The following is an 18,702-nucleotide window of genomic DNA, read 5'->3' as shown; positions in this document are numbered from 1 at the left end:
GGGGGGAGTGAGCAAGCAGCTGCATGATGCTCAGCTGCCAGCTGCGGCTGAACCACGACAGGATCTTATCAATGCTTATAAATATCTAAAGGGTGGATGTCAAGAGGATGGGGACAGACTCAATTCAAGAAAATTAACAGAAAGGATACCACTGACTTTTGGTAAAGCTGGATAAAACACTTGGGTTTGGAGAATCAGTGTAACTGTCAGTTTGAGGCGAACTCTGGATCTGCAGAAGGGAATGAATGGTTATCTTTTGCCATAGTCAGAAAGTCAGGACTTTGAATACTCAGTAGGCATTTCTCTGCAATTCCTACAACAAATCCATAACACCTGTTCACCTGGGATTTACTTTCACACCCCTCTTTTCTGCAGTGGGAATTTAATACTCATTCAATAAAATCAGATGGTCTGCATGTAATTCTACCTGGAAAGTCCTCATAATTGAGAGAGCAGTCAGGTGCCCCTTGTGAAAACGTCATAACTAATTTTCTGAACAATCTGGTGCTGACTGCTTTCATAAGATGGATTTGCAGACACAAACAAGTGGTGGTATTTTAAAATCTAATCTCTAAGGGTTTCTTCAGTTGTAAATGCTTTACAAAACTGGCAAGTAAGTACATCCTATTGGTTTTCTATAATAAAACAAGGCTAAAAAAGATTGAAATCTAAAAAGAGTTGAATCATGTAGTTCCATGTCATCTCTACAATTATAAATAGGCTCTCCTTAGTATAAGTACTACTGGGCCACATCCAAGCTCCTAGTGCCAGTCTTTCCCCAAATATATTGGAAGTGATGCTGCAGCCCATTAGCATCCAGCCTTGAACCTCACATCTGCGACAAAAAGGAAGGCAGCCAAAGCTGTTGCATGTGCTGGACCATCCTACTTTAAGAAGTGACAACCGGTAGCGACTGTTCTCTCTCATTTCCCTAAGACTAAGTGCTTCTTGCTCCTTGAACTTGGTCAACACAAACGATAGATCACAGACAGCACAAACAAGGACGAAAAAAGCACGACCAGGAACCCAGCAGAGCAGCATCTAAGGAATCATAATACTATGCTTTTTTTCACTATTTACTTCCCATAGTGGCTTACTAAGGGTCCAATAAAATAGCCACCTTCTAAAAATCCGTAAGACCACAAAGGCAGTTCAGTTTAGGCATCGGAATTCTAGGTCTCGGGACATTCTGGGAAAAAGACTCATCAGACATGTCAGTTGCTTCCTGGTGGATAATCTCAGCCAAAGAAAGCCAGTTCATAGGTGGGATTTTTCCAGACTCCAAGAAACATAACCACAAAAGCACAGAGATTAGCTTCCTTTGGAAACTGTTATTTTCACTAATGCATTATCTGGAAAAAAATAATTATATTCCTTTAGAGTTTCTAGGCCATCTTATTACAGCTCTCCCATCATTCAAAATCAAAATACAGTGACTCATCTCTTCATCTTAATTTTTTTGCCTCCTGTGTTCCACCCCTTTCCTTCCTGCATAAGCAGCATACAAGGCGACTGTAATGCAGAGTAATCTTTCAAACTGAACGCAGGTGCAGTAAGTTCTTTCAGATTGTATCTTTTCTTTGGTACTTTGATAATAAGATACAATTCGGTCACAAGGAGGAACTAATGCTGAAATCTAAGCTCTTCTGCTAGATTTCAGGACGGGGGAATATTGCAAACACTAATTTGTGTCAGGATACTCACAAAGATTAGCTATGTTTTGTTAACGCTGGCTTTCCACAAACGCCATTTCTCAAAAGTGCAATTAAGAATCACCAACCTAGATTGCTTATAGAGCTGCTTCTCTCATTTCTCCCATCAGTTATGGAGGAAATCTTGTCTATCCAAATTGTTAAATAATACCTCAGTTCAGTGAATACCCCCAAGTTACTATTCACGAGATAGACCACGGTGTCGTACTGGTTGTGAATGGAAGCCTCAACTGGGCAAATATATTGACATGATAGGAATGTTCTGCTATAAAACTTCTCGGTATCAAGACCAATATGCGTGAACTCAATTAATTTACTTTGATGAGGGAAAGCTAACTACAGTAGTCAAATCCCAAAAGAGGATAGAAGGAAAGCAGCTTTAACTACCATCTGCTTACCTCTCCGTACCTTCAGTGACTTGGTAGCGGGATGGGACAGACTTCTCCTTTGTCCTTTCAGAACATATCCCCTTTTGGGCAATTGGATTGTAGATGATATCCTGGAGGAGTTCAGTTACCAACTGCTTATTTTCAGAAACTCACAGGTGAGGAAGAGACGAGACAGAGCCAAAAAACCCCCCACTCATCAGAACTACAGGAAGATTAAAGCTGTTAAAGATTTATGGAAAATGTGCAGTACTTCCTCAGGACAACTGCAGCAGGTGAATTGCTGCGGGAGAATGAAGCAGGCCAGTAAACATTCACTTTTCAGAAAGGAAAAAAACCTCATCTCGACAAGAAAACCCACAATTAACTTTGATCTGCAGAAAGTATTTAATGTAAGGACTCACTGAAAAAGTATTTGTGTCCCAGATTTGAACTGTGATTTTCCTAGACTGAATCCAAGCTTTGTCACAAGTTCTTGCTTTGGCCTTTGGATAGGAAGTGGAACACACAATACTGTAATTCCAGCATCCTCTCCAGGAACCTGTTTTGAAAGAAGAGTTATCAGCAATACTCGCTGAACTTGTACTGAAAATGGACTTTACTTTAGAAACAAAACAAGCCCTTGTAGCATCGGAGGCTAAGTCAGCCCCCTTAATGTTTCAGTGCAAATCAAATGACAAGAAAAGCGTGGTACGTGGAAAGGAACAAAGACAAATTCCTTCCTTGCTTAGAAAGTTTACATGAGGAAAAACCTCACCTCACAATAACCTGCGTTCTTCAAAGCTTTCAGATGAAAGTGATTTATTACAGAAAGTAAGATAATTCCACAATGAATCGTTCTGACTTTTCTTCAAAATGCCCTAGCGTTGTAGCACAGCTAAACCAATAATCACTTACAAGAGCAGCTCCCAAAGAAGAAATGAAGTAACATGACTCAATGTAAGTCTCGGGGGGGGGGGGGGGGGGGGGGGGGGGGGGGGGGGAGAGGTGGGAAACAAACAACCAAAACAAACCCAACAATCAAAAAACCCAAACAAACAAAAGAATAAACCCAATATTAATCAAAAGAAAATTTGATCATTCTCTTTAAATTCACTAAGAAAAAAAATCACCGCAACAAATTAGCCTCATACAAATATGAATTTTATTTACAATTTCCCAAATTCTCAATCAAATCCAACTTCTCAGTTAAACGTGTAGCATTTCTCCTTTAAAACAAATGAAACATTGTGTTCTTTTTACATCTGCAATATGGAGTCCATAGGTACATGCTATTTGGGGCTTCTAATGGAACAAATTTAGATCGCTATGTGTGTGTATAACACCAAAGGTATTCTGTGAAGACTCTTTCTTCAAAATGTATCTGCCTTGGGGACCAACATTTCCATAACCATTTTCTGATGACAATTAGTTAGGAAGGTTTAAAAACCCAGTATTTTATACCAGGACATACTGCTCACATGTATTTCAGGGTGTGTTACCAGGTTCATATTGCAACGTTGCCTGCTCTGTAAGCAATGCTACTGAAATCAGACTAAAGATTACCCACAGATTTAGATATTATTCAATGTGAATAAAAATGGCCATTGATGATGTTTACTCGAGTATGTGTAATTATGGGCCAATTTGTACCTGATCTGGTACCAGTGTGACATGATCTGTTCTGAAACTTGAAACCACATGGGTCATTATAATAAAATCTTTTACAACTGTATTGCACATAAGTTCCTCAAAAGCACAAATCTACATAACCTTGTCCTGAACTCAGAATTTACCTGCTAACTCTCATGAATAAAATCAACCAGATAGTAAAATTGTTTATTTTTCTCTTCCCAGTGTCGGTGAAAGAAAAGAAGAGGGAGAAGATTTATACACTTTGGAATCCATTCAATTATTTGTTTCTTCTGCATGTGATTTGTACTTCAGAGATGAGGATTTTTAAAAAATAAAAAAAAGCCAGACAGATCTTGGATTTATCTTTAAAAGTACCTCAAAAACATAACAAAAATTCAATTTAATTTTGATACATATTAAAATATTTTAGTCAGTTCTGCCCGACAGCATAACACGACAGAAATGCACAAGACTTTAAACATGCTTTAAAATGACATTCAACAAAGTATTTAAACTTTAATAAATAGCATACAATCACACACAAATACATTTCATACTGGATCTTTAAGCCTACTAAAAACAGACTGGCAAAGAATAAATAAAACAGTAGTTGACATTTTTGTTTTTAAAAGGTGTAGATTCTTGTTGTCACGATAGTAGCCACATATTAATCTGCTTATTACAAAATTGGAAGTTATGAGCGCTTTTCCCACTGATCTGTTTTGCTCCAACATGTAATATCATTAAAAAAAGACATTAAAAGGGATTTTTTTTTTTTTTTAAACAACCAGTCTGCAACCAAGTAAACCAGTTTTTAAATACAACGAATAAATAGGGGAATTAGTAAAGCAACTTCAATTGCAACAAAAATGCAACACCCCAAGAAAAGAGCCATGAAAATATATAGCCATTGCAATATTAGACAATAATAGTACTTAAAGTGATAGTGCTTGTGCACTAAGCTCATTAGAGACCTTAATATGATTTTAGTGCAAATCCCTTGAGTCCAAACAAGCTTTAAACCCTACAGTATTAGGGAAAGATCTATTACCAGTTGGAACTTATTCTGTAGTGTATTTGTACATATCGGATATTTAAAGAACTAACACATATTGTAATATCTTCGGCCTTGTTTTACTTCAAATCGAAAAGACTAATGACTGGGGATTTTACGTACTATTTGGCTGTACCATATTAGACTGCAGTTTAGGAAAGTCAGGGCTATAAAAGCTTTTGCCACCAGTTTATCTATTGTATCTAAATTTCACAAATCATTGCATTTTGTACTTCTGAAGGAAAACGAATGCTCCTGGAGAAAGTGTCTCCTCCCTTTAAATAAGTTCACATTATGATGAAATTCAAGAATATTTAGACAAAGTGTTGTATAAACTCAAAGAAAAGTACATATTTTACATTAACAATCCTTACCAGCATTTAGTATATTAAGTTACAAGTATGTTGGCAATAATACAACAGAGTCAATTCCTAAAGGAAAATAATTCTGTACAAATTCACCTGTTAATATGGGGTTAAACAGGCAGCCAAATAAGTCTTGAGCAGCCATGTTTCTGGTTTGAACTACAGTACCAGGATAAACTAAATTTGAAACTAACTGGGATAACTTCGGTTTAAAGAGTAATCAGATTATACTGGATACACACATCGTGTATTCAGAGCCATTAAAACGTTCACTCTAATAGTTCCATAACGTCATCCAGTATAAGAAATGTTTAATCAACCACACAGGCTAAAAATAGTTTTAACATAATGTTCTCCTGGACTTTTTAAAACTAAAAACTAGTTTTAACTGTGAAGTACAAAACAATGACAGATATTGCTCCAACTTGTACACAATCTTTCCTAAACAATCCGTACCTAGCAGAGTAATAATGCCTCATCGTCACTAGTTTCATTTTTCACTGTTGCTTCTAAGCAAGTGTCGGGTATCTGGGCAGTGTGTACGATGCCACAGCTCTCACAGGGCCCATCTCGACTGCATGACCTTACACCGTGATGTGTTGCACTGTAAGGCTGTCTAAGCCCTGGTCCTTGATCTGAGCTGAGATCAAGTAGAGGTCTTGAACAGTCATTCACGTCAAAGTCTGATGCTACATCAGAGACTGGAATTAACATTTCAACATCATCATCCTCTTCTCTTCCACTTACCCCATTATCAAGCTGTCTCAAAGGACTTTGGTTCTGATTCACTGAGCTTGATCTCCCTAAAGTAAAGCGTACCCAGCGTAAGCCTTGAGTCATACGACTTAGCGCGCTAGTGAGCTGGTGACGTGCGGGACTTGTGCTTGGGGGCTCTACACTCGTCACTTCTCTTCCACTATCCGTGTTACCTCTACTGCCGCTCTGAGCAGAGGAACTCCCACACGCTCCGACTGTGGCTTCTATTGCTGTTGCAGGTGGGACTTTCTGAGGCAAGGTGGCAGCAACACCACCAACTGCTCCCGCTGTGTCTCTTCTTTCATTTTCTGTGTCTGTATCATCAGATTCAACTGAAAACAGACTTCTGTGAGTATTACTTCTTTCAGCTTCTCTACTAGTACTTTGGTTGGCAACGTCATCTCCATCCGCTGAGACCAATGCCAATGATCCAGAATGACGTGACCTTGCAAAATTAAAAATTCGATTCCAAATGTTACTTGATCTGCCAGCAATAGGAAGTCTGATTGAGGTAAATCCAAGCTGAGATCGTACTGCCAGTCTCAGGTTTTCCAGAACTGAAGCCTAAATAAGAAGACAAGCAACAATCAAGCGTTGACAGTACATTGGCACCATTCTAACAAAAGAAGAATGACAACTATTGCACAAAATGGCATATCATCACAAAGTTAAATGTAGAGTCTTAAATATTAAAAAAAAAAAGTGTCTTTAATATTAAGATCTGCTGTATGTAGCAATACGCTATTTTAAAAACAAAGCAGGCATGAAAGAATTCTAGATTCTCCTGTGGAAAAAAAAATGAACAGGGAAATTAAGCAGAAATATGTATGGAAGAAAAAGAAGAGTAAAAGAGCAATAAAGTATCTAAGGTATGGTTCTGCCCAAATCAAGGACCTCTAAATAAAGAAATGCACTATAACCTGTATATGGAACACTGACTACAGAAAAGCAGAGCCACAGACCCAGTGCAGAAGGCATAGTACAGCAGGAAGGCAAGATCTGTTACATGCAATCTCACCAAGAAAATAAAAGTAGTCACTGTGGATTTTAGAGTACAGTACATAGAAACATGCCTCAAAAAGTCTGGAATTTAAAAATGAAATCTTCCAGAAAGATTTAACGGAGGTGACCTTTCCTTAGCCACTACCATGGGGCTGCCTAGAATAGAGACTAAATTAAGTATCCTCTCTAGCAGGGGCTTGCAGTTTGATTTTTTCCCATTTTGGCATAATCAGTTAATTTCAGTTTCAAAATGCTTTAATACTTCTGTTTAATTAAAATTATCTTGGGTGTCCTAAACCATGCATTTCCCAAATTTGGTATACATTTTCTAGTCATTCAGCTATAGAACAATGCATGCCTGAATTTTTCTGCTTAAAACCTTGTATAACTTTTAAATGGTAAAGTAACATGAACACATTAACATCTTTCACTTGGGACTCCCTTACTCAAACTTACATAAAACAGTACCTCAGCTAAATAGCTCAATTCTCAAACACTAGGGTGGAAGATCTGCCAGATGCCCATGATTCTGAAAATATTTACTGATGTGTTTAATTACAGGATAAAATCCATATCCACAACTTTTTAATGAAGATTATGGCTAAAATACAGAATATTTTTCAGAATAGTCTTTTTTTCCAATTAAACATTTAACATATATGCATATATTTCACCTTGTTTACAAACACTGAACTTGAGTGTTCTCATGCTGTCACCTTCAGCTTCCTTCCACAATCCTTCAGATGCCACAGGGCGTACGCAGTCGGGTATCCAAGCAGTACTTCATGTGCAACCTACCTCTTCCCTTCCAATAGTTCACAGAATGAACTTAAGCTCATTGCTTGCAGCTACTTAAGTTTTCAAGGCCACAAATCTTATCTGAAATACTGGTCTTCATAATGGGAACTTACTAACACTCTTCCACTGTTCCAAACTACTGTACATGCATCAGTATTTTTATGGCGTGTGAAATTATGGTTACATAGAAAGACTAAGAAGCAACTACGTTTTGTTATGTGTCCCTATGAAAGACTGTCACTTGCAGTATGTCTTTCAAATTCCATTATATTTTAGTTCTGAAAAATAATTTAAAATATATTCAAACCAACAGTGGTTAATTGAATTCAAGTCAAACTAAAGATAAAAGAAAGTTTCAGTAATTGCACAACTTTTTAAAAGCTCCAGTACCAATCTCTGACTGCAGTTACTACATGTCTGGGTTTTCCAGAATTGTCCTCTCTATCAGGAGATTTCATATTAGTAAAATCCAAGATCTTTAGGCCACCTTTGTCAGGTTCCATGATGAAAAACTAAGTTTGCCTGAAAATTGTAATGGTTCCTAAACATATTCATGTGCACCAAACGTGAAGTGTCCCATCTGGGGTAGGGATGTGCAGGAAGCATTAGTTTGTTCCAAGTTACCTGTACCGGAAGGATTTACACATCTGGGCACAACAACTGCACTGTCCTACCAGTTAACCCTACCTCAAGGGTTTTGTGAGCACAGCTGCATCACAAACTGGTGAAGCCTAATTTTGGAAAAGAGGACAGCAAGACAAATTTCTAAAAGTACAAAATTGTTTTTAAATAGAAATATACTGATCTTTATTATAACCGTGATATCCCATCCATTAAGAATGAGGGATTCTACAGTGTTCATTAAAGGCATTCATTAATAAGCTCATTGATGTTTTAGTGCTAATTTAGCTACTAAAAAATCTTCACAATGTCTTCTTTCTGATGTTTTCAAAATCTCTCATGCAAATTGCAACTTATTTTCCTCTCTTCCTCTGCAAAATCCTTTGTCGTGGATCACAGCTGCTGCTTGTGCACATGTATGCATGAAAGATTAAGTGAAATCTATGGCAGAGTAAGTGTAATAAAATCAGTACTGTTAAAAAAAAAAAGATTTCCCTTCTTATGGTCTTCTAACTATTTTTCTTACATGCTCAGCAATATTAACTAACAGCAAACTTTGCTGTATTAACTGCAACACATAATACAAGTTAATGCCAACTTTAATACAGCACTACAGCGGGATTCCTAGACTGAGACTCTTCTTCTATTTGACAAAAGAGCATTATAACTGAAAGTCTTTTTTCTTCTTTTTTAAATGAAAAGATTGTTCTGACAGAAATTCATTCATCAACCAAATAAGAATTGTGCTAGTGATCCGAGAATCAAGATGGCTAGACACTAACTCCCATTTACTAGCTTTTACTTTGTTACTCATTCCTGTTAATTTTATATGATATTACAACCTTGCCTTTGCCATCATCTTTTCTACGCATAGTGGAATTGATCGTACCTAAACACATATGCACAGTGGATATGAACTACCATTCTGCATTAGAAGTCTCTGTTCTTCTTTCCCAAATTTCAAAGTTATCTTGCAATCTTAACTTATACAACAACATCAATACAGAACATACAACTAGATCTACCTATCTATTACTTCTCATGCAAGATGGATTCTATAGTGTGCATTACTGGCATTCTTTAACAAGAAAAAAACCTGCAAAGAAAACTGTGTGGTACTAGCGTATCATGATTTTATCCCATGGCTAATCCTTAGTATAATAGTACTGGCCTGAAAAGAAGAAAAGGAAAATGCTACAGGACAAAAATAATGCAGATGAAAGTTAAAATATCTTTATTTCAGTGTCCTTAAAATTTAAGTGGTCTGCCTGCTGTTTTGGAATCTTACCTGATTTGGTGAACAAACAGGAAAATCTTCAACTGGTGGAATTAAACCCTGGGCAATTAACTGTCCATAGGATGGAGGAGCTTCTCTTCTTAGCAGTTCAGCCTCAACCCTTGACAAATGTGTTTCAAATGATCTTTCAAAGAGAAAAGAAATTTCATAATACATAAGACTTTGATGTGTGTATATATATTTAAGAGTAAAACTACATCAGATTATTATAATCTAAAATAATGTTTCAGCAGATGAATATTTATTAATTTAATTGAAATTTAATTGACAAAGAATATACAATAAGTCCTTGCAGTCAGTCCATGGGTCTGTCCAGCTGTGACAAGAACAACAAAACCAATCCAACAATAAATTCCTAAAAAAAGAGAAGCAAGGGCTAAATATCAAAGGCACCATGAGATGCTTATATTATTTTGTAAAAATTGAAGAATGTGTAATCCTAGTATGAGATAGTCTACAATAGAAGAAACATGCTGTTAAATACAGAATTGAGATATTTAGTTGCAGAAATGCAGTTTTTCCAAACTTTCTTTTTGGTAACAACATCTGAAAGCCTAAGTCTCAATAGTTAAGTGATCAGAATACTTCTATCCCCTTTTAACTACCTTCTTTTTACTGTCAAAGAAGAAGGAGCAATGCCTTCAGAAATCATGTGCAACAATAAGTTTATGTCAATAAAAATGTTTCAAGTATAAAAGATATGAAAATATTTTAAAAATTTAAGTTCTCGAGGTGATCTGTCCTACTTACCTTCGCTCAAACATCCTGAGTGAGTACAATTTACAAGTACATCCCAGTGCAATGACAAGCAGCAATCCACAAATAAGACTCCCAATGACAGCTGCAGTTATTACTCGAGTGGGCACAATGACCGGGCAATTCTCTTCGTCACTGCCATCGCCACAGTCATCTTGAGAATCGCAAACCCAGCTCTCAAACACACAGCGGTTATTTTTACAATGAAAATTTCCTGGCTGACAGAAGAAACAATTTTTTTCATCTGAACCATTAGGGCAATGGTTCTGGTAGTTGCAGCGATCTGACCGAGGGTAGCAAACACCATTTCGAGAGCAGGGAAACTCATCTCTTTGGCACATGGTGCAGTTGGTTTCATCCCTTCCATTTGGACAGTGCCAGTAGCCATCGCAGCGTTGCTGCTCAGTGTAGCAACCCCAATTTCCACCACATGGAATTTCCCACGGCAAACAGAAGCCATCTACTTGATAGGTGGCATTGAATCCTCGTGCAGCATTCACTTTGTCAGCACAAAAATGCACTCTTATCTGTCCTGAGGATGAAACAACCGTGAGGGGAGCATGAGAGTCAAATGCTGTTAGCACGCGCAACAGCCTCCGTGGATTCTCCTCTAATCCATCATATATTTTGACATAGTCTCCATAACCTGTACCATCAAGTTTAAAATCAGTGAATCGCAAAATTACTTTGCGATGGTCACCAGTGTCTATCAGCCAGGTGCAGTTGCTTCCAGGTGGATAGAAGTCAGGATAGTTGGGAGAACTGAAAGTACCATAAAAGTATTTTAACCACTGCCCACATGTTGGCACGTCACAGTCTATTTCGTCTCCTAGGTCAAGACAATCAATGTTACCATCACATTTTAAAGACTCCGGAAGGCAAGTGTAAAGCTTGGTGAAGCGAGAAAGACACTGGAACTGACTGTAAGCACAAGGTTGAAAGGAAGAAGCTGTTGGAGGATTAGCTTTGGCACAGATTTCTTCGTCCGAGTTGTCTCCACATTCATCCATATTATTACATTTCCAACTTTCTGGAATACACTTCCCATTAGCGCAATGAAACTGGTCACAATCACAACTTGGTTCATCAGATTTCCCTGAAAGAAAAATATATTATCTTTTCAGAGTTTAGTACTTTATGGTCTGTGTCGCATATTTATTTGCTGCACCAGGTATTTAAGAATGGCAAAAGAACTATTTAAATTCTCTGTAAGTCATCACAACTTTCAGTAAGTTTCAAGATAAAAGTTTTTTTCAAGTTGAAATTCTGCCAGCGTATCAGCATGAGCTTCATCCTTAGCTGCTTTCAGTCAAATAACTTTAACCCAAGCAAGAAAACAATGCTCATTTATAGTGATTGAAAAATCTGGCTTCTAAGGTGCGAAAAATAAGTCAAAAAAATACCGTTTCTCTCCTCTGTATCACTCAAAATACAGAAACATTTTGTCCTGCAGTACCAGGTACCTCCTCAAATTCTTTCTTGTAAAAGCAGTCAGACCTCTCTCCTATTTTTGTAAGTTCCTACTTGGTACCAAAAGTTCTACGGCAAGAGAGAAGCTGACAGTTGAAGATTACCTGTTATCACCAACCAAAGAGAGAAACCTCTTTCCTCACCTCTTCCCACTGTTTGTTCCAGCCTCTCCTCCAGCAATTAAGAGAAGAGTGCAGCAAAAGCAGAAACACATATTTAAAGCATACAAAACCATACAAAATTATGGTTTAAAAGTTAAGAATCCAATTATGGTCCAGAAAATATGGAAGTGTAGGGTTTGGGGTTTTTTTGGTTGGTTGGTTTGGCTTTGTTTTGTTTTGGGTGTTGGTGGGGTTTTTTTAATTCTGAAAAAAAAAAGTCAAGAGACACCTTTATTTAAGAAACTGTGGTCTACAGGCTACTACCACACTTTTATAACATCAAGAATATTTTTTCAGGGATTCATTTATTAAAGTTCCAACCATGTTAAACACTGAAGCATACCTGAGAAGCAAGCTGTTTCAACTCTGCAACTACTTAGCTGAGTCAAATATTGCTGTATCATTTAAAATCACTGCGATTTCTAAAAAAACATGGTACAGACTGTAAAACTGGCTATTAAACAAACTGTCATGGTCAATCCTCCAAAAATTTTCAAAAACATCTGCAATGCAGATAGTCCTACACAGCAGTAATTGAGGAAGCAAATTAGACAAATATATACTAAATCTAAGTAACACTATACTTAGGGTTTTAAGAAAGAAACAGAAAATACAGCACAATGAACTTACTGAAATACAGACTTTCCCAGAAGTAGAATGTTCTATCTTGCTTTATAACAATTCTGATTGGAAGGGATCTCTGGAGGTCACCAAATCAAATCATGTGCTCAAAGCAAGGTTAACTGAAGTTTGATTGGTTTGTTTGGGGCCTTGTCCAATCAAGTATTTTCAAAGTTCCAATGCCTAACCACACAAAGTGATACAAGTCCTCGCATCTAGCCTGAATTTCCCCTGCTGCAACTAATCTGCTGTGATAGGTCAAGTCATATCACACCTCTGTTCTCCTTTTTGCTATTTTAGTATCTTAGCATTAAAAAGAAATACTCTACCTTGAAATAATTTTTTATAAAAGGTGCAACATCAACATTTTAAAAATTTCACAAATGCTATGGTTTTTAAAAAATGAATGCAGGAAAAAAATGAAATCAACAAGACTGATAAATGGTATAAGCGCTGCTGAAGAGTGTTTAAGTCAACAAATTTGCTGACAGAGAGTAAAAGGAGAGCAAAATTTATGTGCTGCTAGTGATTAAAGTTTTAGAATATGTTTATTTCAGTAAGAAAAAAATCCAAACCAGATCTAGTATAAATGATATGATCTTCTTGTTCTCTTACATATGTATGTATTTTTATATATATTATATACACACACACACACATTGTTCGTAATATTAGTATGGCAAGTACTTAGTATGAACCCTGGCCTTCAATTTGAAACTTGCAGAAGTGAACTTCTAGACTTGTTCTGCCTAAACTGAATGACTGTGCCCCACAGGTGGCAGGCAATATAGTAGAATATGCATAAGAAGTCACTGAACTTGCTCAAGTACCGATTATACTCTAGCTCAATGCTTCTACCTTGCAGAACCTGGAAAAAGGTTGAGTAGAAAGCTGTAACATGGAGCTGTAAATATTAATGGCAACATTGTAGTAACAAAACAGGGTATGATTTCAACCTAAGCTCTTCCTTCTGCAGGCTTTTAAACATCCCAGAAAAGAACTGCCTACTTGATCCTGATCCAAACACAAAAAAAACCCCAAACCAAAATCTTTTTTAAAAGACATTTCAAAACATTAAAGTCTTAAGTACTTTAAACTGAGTACCACTGCATGATGCTAACAAGATATCACGTAACAGTAAAAATTACTTATTGTTGAAAATGTTAAGGCTTCTTTCAAAAGGGGTTACATATTGAAATTTTTTCAAGATCGGAGGAAAAGAGAGGAAAGGATTTTCAGAAAAACTCTACTACGCCTGTGGCTTGCCTCCTCTGCCCACTGCACACCCTTATCCAAAATGTCCTTCCTGCTCAAAGCCCCTCGGGCAGGAATGCTGCCTTCCCTTTGTGCCTAGGAGGAGAGGGAGATAAGCGGGGCAGAAGCCAATGCCTCACACAGGATAACAGCATGTGCTTGGGCAGTTAGCAGAAACAGTAGTAGGGGATGACTGATTAAGACAGTGGCTTTTTCTTTTCCCTCATAATGTTTTTTTGTGAGACAGTAAGCAAAACCCAGGTAGAACATTGCCCTGAAAGCTGAGCCGGCATCAAACGCAAGGCTGCATGACTTGTCCCAAGACTTGCTAAGCTGCAAAGAGGCTAAAGCTTAGAGGGAACTTTTTTGTAGGCTTGAAAACATGCAATAGAAAGGGATAAGCCTGCCTGGAAACTTCAGGTTTGTGAAGCACTGACGGTGAAGGAAGCCATGAAGGTACCATCACAGGAAGGTAGAAAGAGTGCAGAACACAACAGGCGCAAACATGGCTTAGGCTAGAGGAGATCAAGGCTCATTTTACTCAGTCTTGGAGGAGTAGTTTTGAAGATGGGTGGCAGTGGATAGGTGTAAGAGTATGAATTGTTTTATGGAGGAGAGGAGTTACAAGTTAGTGCACAGAGATGTGTTAGTGGAGCAGGTCAGAGTGTGGAGCATAGGCATACACTGAGGAAGCAAGAGAAGGTGAAACCATTATGAAAACAAAGAGGAATCTAATTGAGTATTTTTGATGATCAGGACACAGAAAACCATGATCATGCTATTATATAAAATCTTAGTATCGTGTAAGACCACAAAAAAGTTTGGAGCTAGTATTCACCTAGGACTGTCTTCCTCCACTCTCTTGGTAACAGCTACTAGAGCAAGAATTGTCCACAAAACAGTTTCAAACTATTACTACTGGTAAACAGCTTATATTGCATACTTGAGTTATATAAGAAAAGTTTTGCATGTACAAAACCATGTCTATACTTGGCTAGAGTAATTAATCATGTTAAAAGGTTTTTAAATTGTGGGGGTTCTTTTCTAAAAAGAGAGTATACCTTCTAGAAATGGGAAAAAATGATGCAAATGTAAAAACATGCCACCATTTTTTCCTTCTCTTGCCCTATTTATGCTACTCAAAAGTTTACCCAACTATTTTAACAACTAATTTTATTCTGATGGAAAAATTTCAAATCTTAAAGCTATTTTAAAAAAACCTTGCAAATTGCCTAGAATTAAAAGTGAACTCCCCACCCCCAATCATTTACTCTGCTTATCACTGTGAACACTAATTCTCGCTTTGAATAGTCAAGTTGTGCATGGGATCAAAATAATCTACACAATGTATACTTCCAATAAGCTTTGAATCAATTACAGGAAATGCATATACCATACTCTGCTACAAGGAAGTAGTTCTTGAAACAGAAAACAAAAAAATGAAACCATAAAACTGAACTAGGTATCATTTGAAACATACCAGCAAAGTAGGCTAATCTGAAGCCTTTTCTGGAGATGCTATCATCTGAATGAAATCTGATCCAAACATGATCCTGTGAAGAGATGTATGGTGAAGGAATGGAGGAGCCGCATGCTCTATAGCCTTCAATATTCTTGTAGCTTCCGATTGTTAACCAATCTGAGCTGCATCGTCGTGATCCCTGAACATCAAAATCTTGAAAGCTGGGGGGGGGGGGGGGGGGGGGGGGAGAAAGAAAAAAAAAAAAAAAAAAAGAGGTCAAAATTGCTACTGAACTGGATATTACACAACAAGCTCAGGCCAGGTTGGATGGGGCTTTGAGCAACCTGGTCTAGTGGAGGGTGTCCCTGCCCATGGCAGGGGAGTTGGAACTAGATGATCTTTAAGGCCCCTTCCAACCCAAACCATTCTAAGATTCTAAGCTGATGAATTGCTACATATAAAAATGGAAGTTAGCTGTAAGTTCTTTTCTGGTCTGAAATAAAAAGAGCAGCTTCTCTAACCATGTAAGAACAGGATTTAACCTTGTGGTGATGATACTTTTATTAGGACAGGAAGAATCCATTCTGTTAACCTAAATATTGCATCCACTACTTAAAGAAGATCAGTTTTGCTATAAAAAACACATTAAGCCTTCATCTAAAAAAAATAAAAAATTAAATAATTCTGTTAATGAAATTGTCTTTATGAGTCTCACTTAATGACTTTCATATACTACTAAGGGGTTTTATTTAACCCAAATTTCATCAGAACTTTAGCTAATGTTACACTTAGCCAATAATATGACTTGACATTATAAATACAGCTAAATTGTTCAAAGCTATGATTTCAGGCAATTTCCCAGTTGCACTACTCAGTTACCCAATGGGTATGTCATGGTATGGCCACAGCTATATCAAGACATGCTGCCATGGTAATGAAGTGTGAAGGGGAGACAGTCTGGGCAAAACAGATCAGTACAGACAACACAGCAATAAACCAGAAATGAAATGTGAAGTGTATGCTAGGTAGATGAGTGGAAGTCAACAATGTGAGAGAAAAAAAAAGTTTTTTATGAAAAATAAACTGTATGAAAAAGTTTAGAAAGCATTCTAGTAGATGAACAGCTCTACCTACTTTACATTGCATTTATGCCAGTTTAATATTTAGTAGAAAGGCTGTTTAAATTAAAAAGCAGTACTTCAAAAGAGTAACTGATGTCAAAGCAAATACTTCATAATGAAGAGCTGCTTCTTAGGTCAGCAGGTCTGTACTGGAAACTGAAGTAAATCTGCAGCTAATGCAGTTTCATGATCAGCCTGTGAAGCAGTGCTAATTTGTATCTTGATGCTAAAACAAGCCTAGATTTCCCTTGTGGCAGCAATGGGGAATGAACTCATGAGAACCTGAACCTACGATACAACTTTTTTACATTACTTCAGAAAAGTTATAAGGTACGTGAAACTGTGAGGAGCTCCCTGCACCAAAATTCAGCATTTCCCAAATTGCAATCATATCTATTGATTTACTATTTATACCCACAAGATTCCATAGCAATAAAGCATTATAGAATTTCCCCTACACATTTTTTAATGCAAAATTCTTGTATTTCAGAGACATTAACAAGAATCAAATAAAAGAGCACATAGAAACTTTTTCTAGTTGCCAACCCTCCAGTTGAAAACAAATGCTACATGGCTGTGTAAGAGCAAATCAGAAAAAACAAAAGGCAGAAAACAAACAAAACAGAAATCCTACCTTTACAGGAAGGAAGAGGAAATAAATACATAATTGACAGTTAAAAATGTCTAGTCAGTACTTCTTCAATCCATGTAGTTAATACAGGAGCACTGTTACCTTATAGTAATGATCTCCCCTGGGTTTGCATGGATGTACCAGCTACAGTTGATTCGGGCAGGATACTCAGAGGGCCACCCTGGACTTGTGATTGTCCCGCTTGGTGATCGAATTTGTTCTGGAATATCTCCACAAGCTAAAAAAATACATATATATTGAAAGCAACTTGATTAATGCCGTTTTTTTTAAAAAGCCAGTAGGACAAAAATCAATCAACATTTATCAGGGAAAATCTCCTACTGAGTTAGATGAGGTAGCATCAAAAGCAATGTGTAAAGGAGTTCATAATGGACAGAGGTCACAACATGTCAGCCAAAAGACGTTTTCCAGTGTTGCCAGTATAGAAGTTTATACTAATGTCAATTAGTACTACAGATTAAAAAAAGATTACTCTATACAGACTTTAACAACTTTATCAGTAATGTGAAAGATTTTGTATTTCCTAATTTTAGTTTTAGCCTTCACAAAGACTCAGTTCAATTTAACTACGCATTTACACCTTATACTAAAAAATGCATTAGAAGGTGAAAAATAAATTAAAGCAAAATAATCAAGTAGTTGAAATTTCCTGTCTTAGGAAGACCCTGTTCCTGGCCCTCATTTAAATACCCCTTCCAGCCCTTGGCATGGAAATTGTCTTCATACACATGATTCCAATGCTTGGAAGGCAAAGAGCACTTACGGCAGCACACTTCATTTACAGATACTAAAAAAGTTAGGTTTACAAGAGATTATTCTTAATAGGGACTTCTGTAACTACATTTCCAATAATGGACTAGAAAGCTTGTATTTATAGGACTAATTCTATGCAACTGAAGTAACTCAGCCATTTGTATTCTTACTTTATTATAGGTGTAGCTTTCTGTATTGGCCTTAACTCAGTTGCTCATTCCTTTCACTGGCGCGTTCTCAGCTCTGTTCATTTTCTTTCAAGTAACGTACATATTAGTTCTGTGGTTTTGTTTTGCTGTTTTTTTTTTTTTTCCCCTTTAGCACCCTTATATCCAACATCTGTCACAAAGCATATTCACAACCTTCACAAAAATAGGAAGGCCAGAATACTCTCGCTACAGAGTCTGAAATTATGAAGAAGTTTCAGAGGTCAAAAAACACATTAAAAATTAATTGCCTTCTGTGCTTTTCTTTTACAATTTCCTCACTGCTAGTCCAAAACTTGTGGACTCTTGAAGTTTACTGGTAGCACAATCAGTTATGCACACTAGTTTAACACAAGAACTATTACAAATGAGGAGACATTTTCATTATTGTCTGATGATCAAAAGCTTTTAATTTTTTTTAAATTTTGAATATGTATTTGGTTAAAATAACAAATCAGAACTGATGCAGTGAACAAACACGATGAAGAATGAACTGCATTTGTAATAGTGCCAAAGTTGTAATAATGTAATCTGTAAACAGGTTATTAATTTTTTTCTATTTTTATCCACAATCAAACTTTTAAGATCATTTTTCAAAACTACAGGGACCTGAAATTATTGACGAGCTCCAATACAATAAG

The 18,702-nt window shown here is 37.0% G+C and overlaps 1 protein-coding gene across 1 annotated transcript in view; it reads right to left on the bottom strand.

Annotated features, from left to right (window-relative positions):
• Positions 1-3,219: 3,219 nt before the first annotated feature.
• The window catches only part of LRP12 (LDL receptor related protein 12), a 53,771-nt gene continuing 38,288 nt past the window's right edge, over positions 3,220-18,702 (bottom strand). Inside the window, exons 3-7 of the mRNA XM_054818508.1 lie at positions 17,184-17,319; positions 15,348-15,550; positions 10,356-11,457; positions 9,597-9,729; positions 3,220-6,451 (exon numbers count right to left, since the gene is read on the bottom strand). Of these exons, the coding sequence (XP_054674483.1) occupies positions 5,588-6,451; positions 9,597-9,729; positions 10,356-11,457; positions 15,348-15,550; positions 17,184-17,319 (2,438 nt within the window). The 3' untranslated portion in view covers positions 3,220-5,587. The remainder of the gene's footprint in view (positions 6,452-9,596; positions 9,730-10,355; positions 11,458-15,347; positions 15,551-17,183; positions 17,320-18,702) is intronic.

The sequence above is a fragment of the Grus americana genome, chromosome 2 (genome assembly GCF_028858705.1).
Source record: "Grus americana isolate bGruAme1 chromosome 2, bGruAme1.mat, whole genome shotgun sequence".
Lineage (NCBI taxonomy): Eukaryota > Metazoa > Chordata > Aves > Gruiformes > Gruidae > Grus > Grus americana.
The sequence above is the reverse complement of the archived record's forward strand: the minus strand, read 5'-3'. Positions and strand labels throughout refer to the sequence as shown.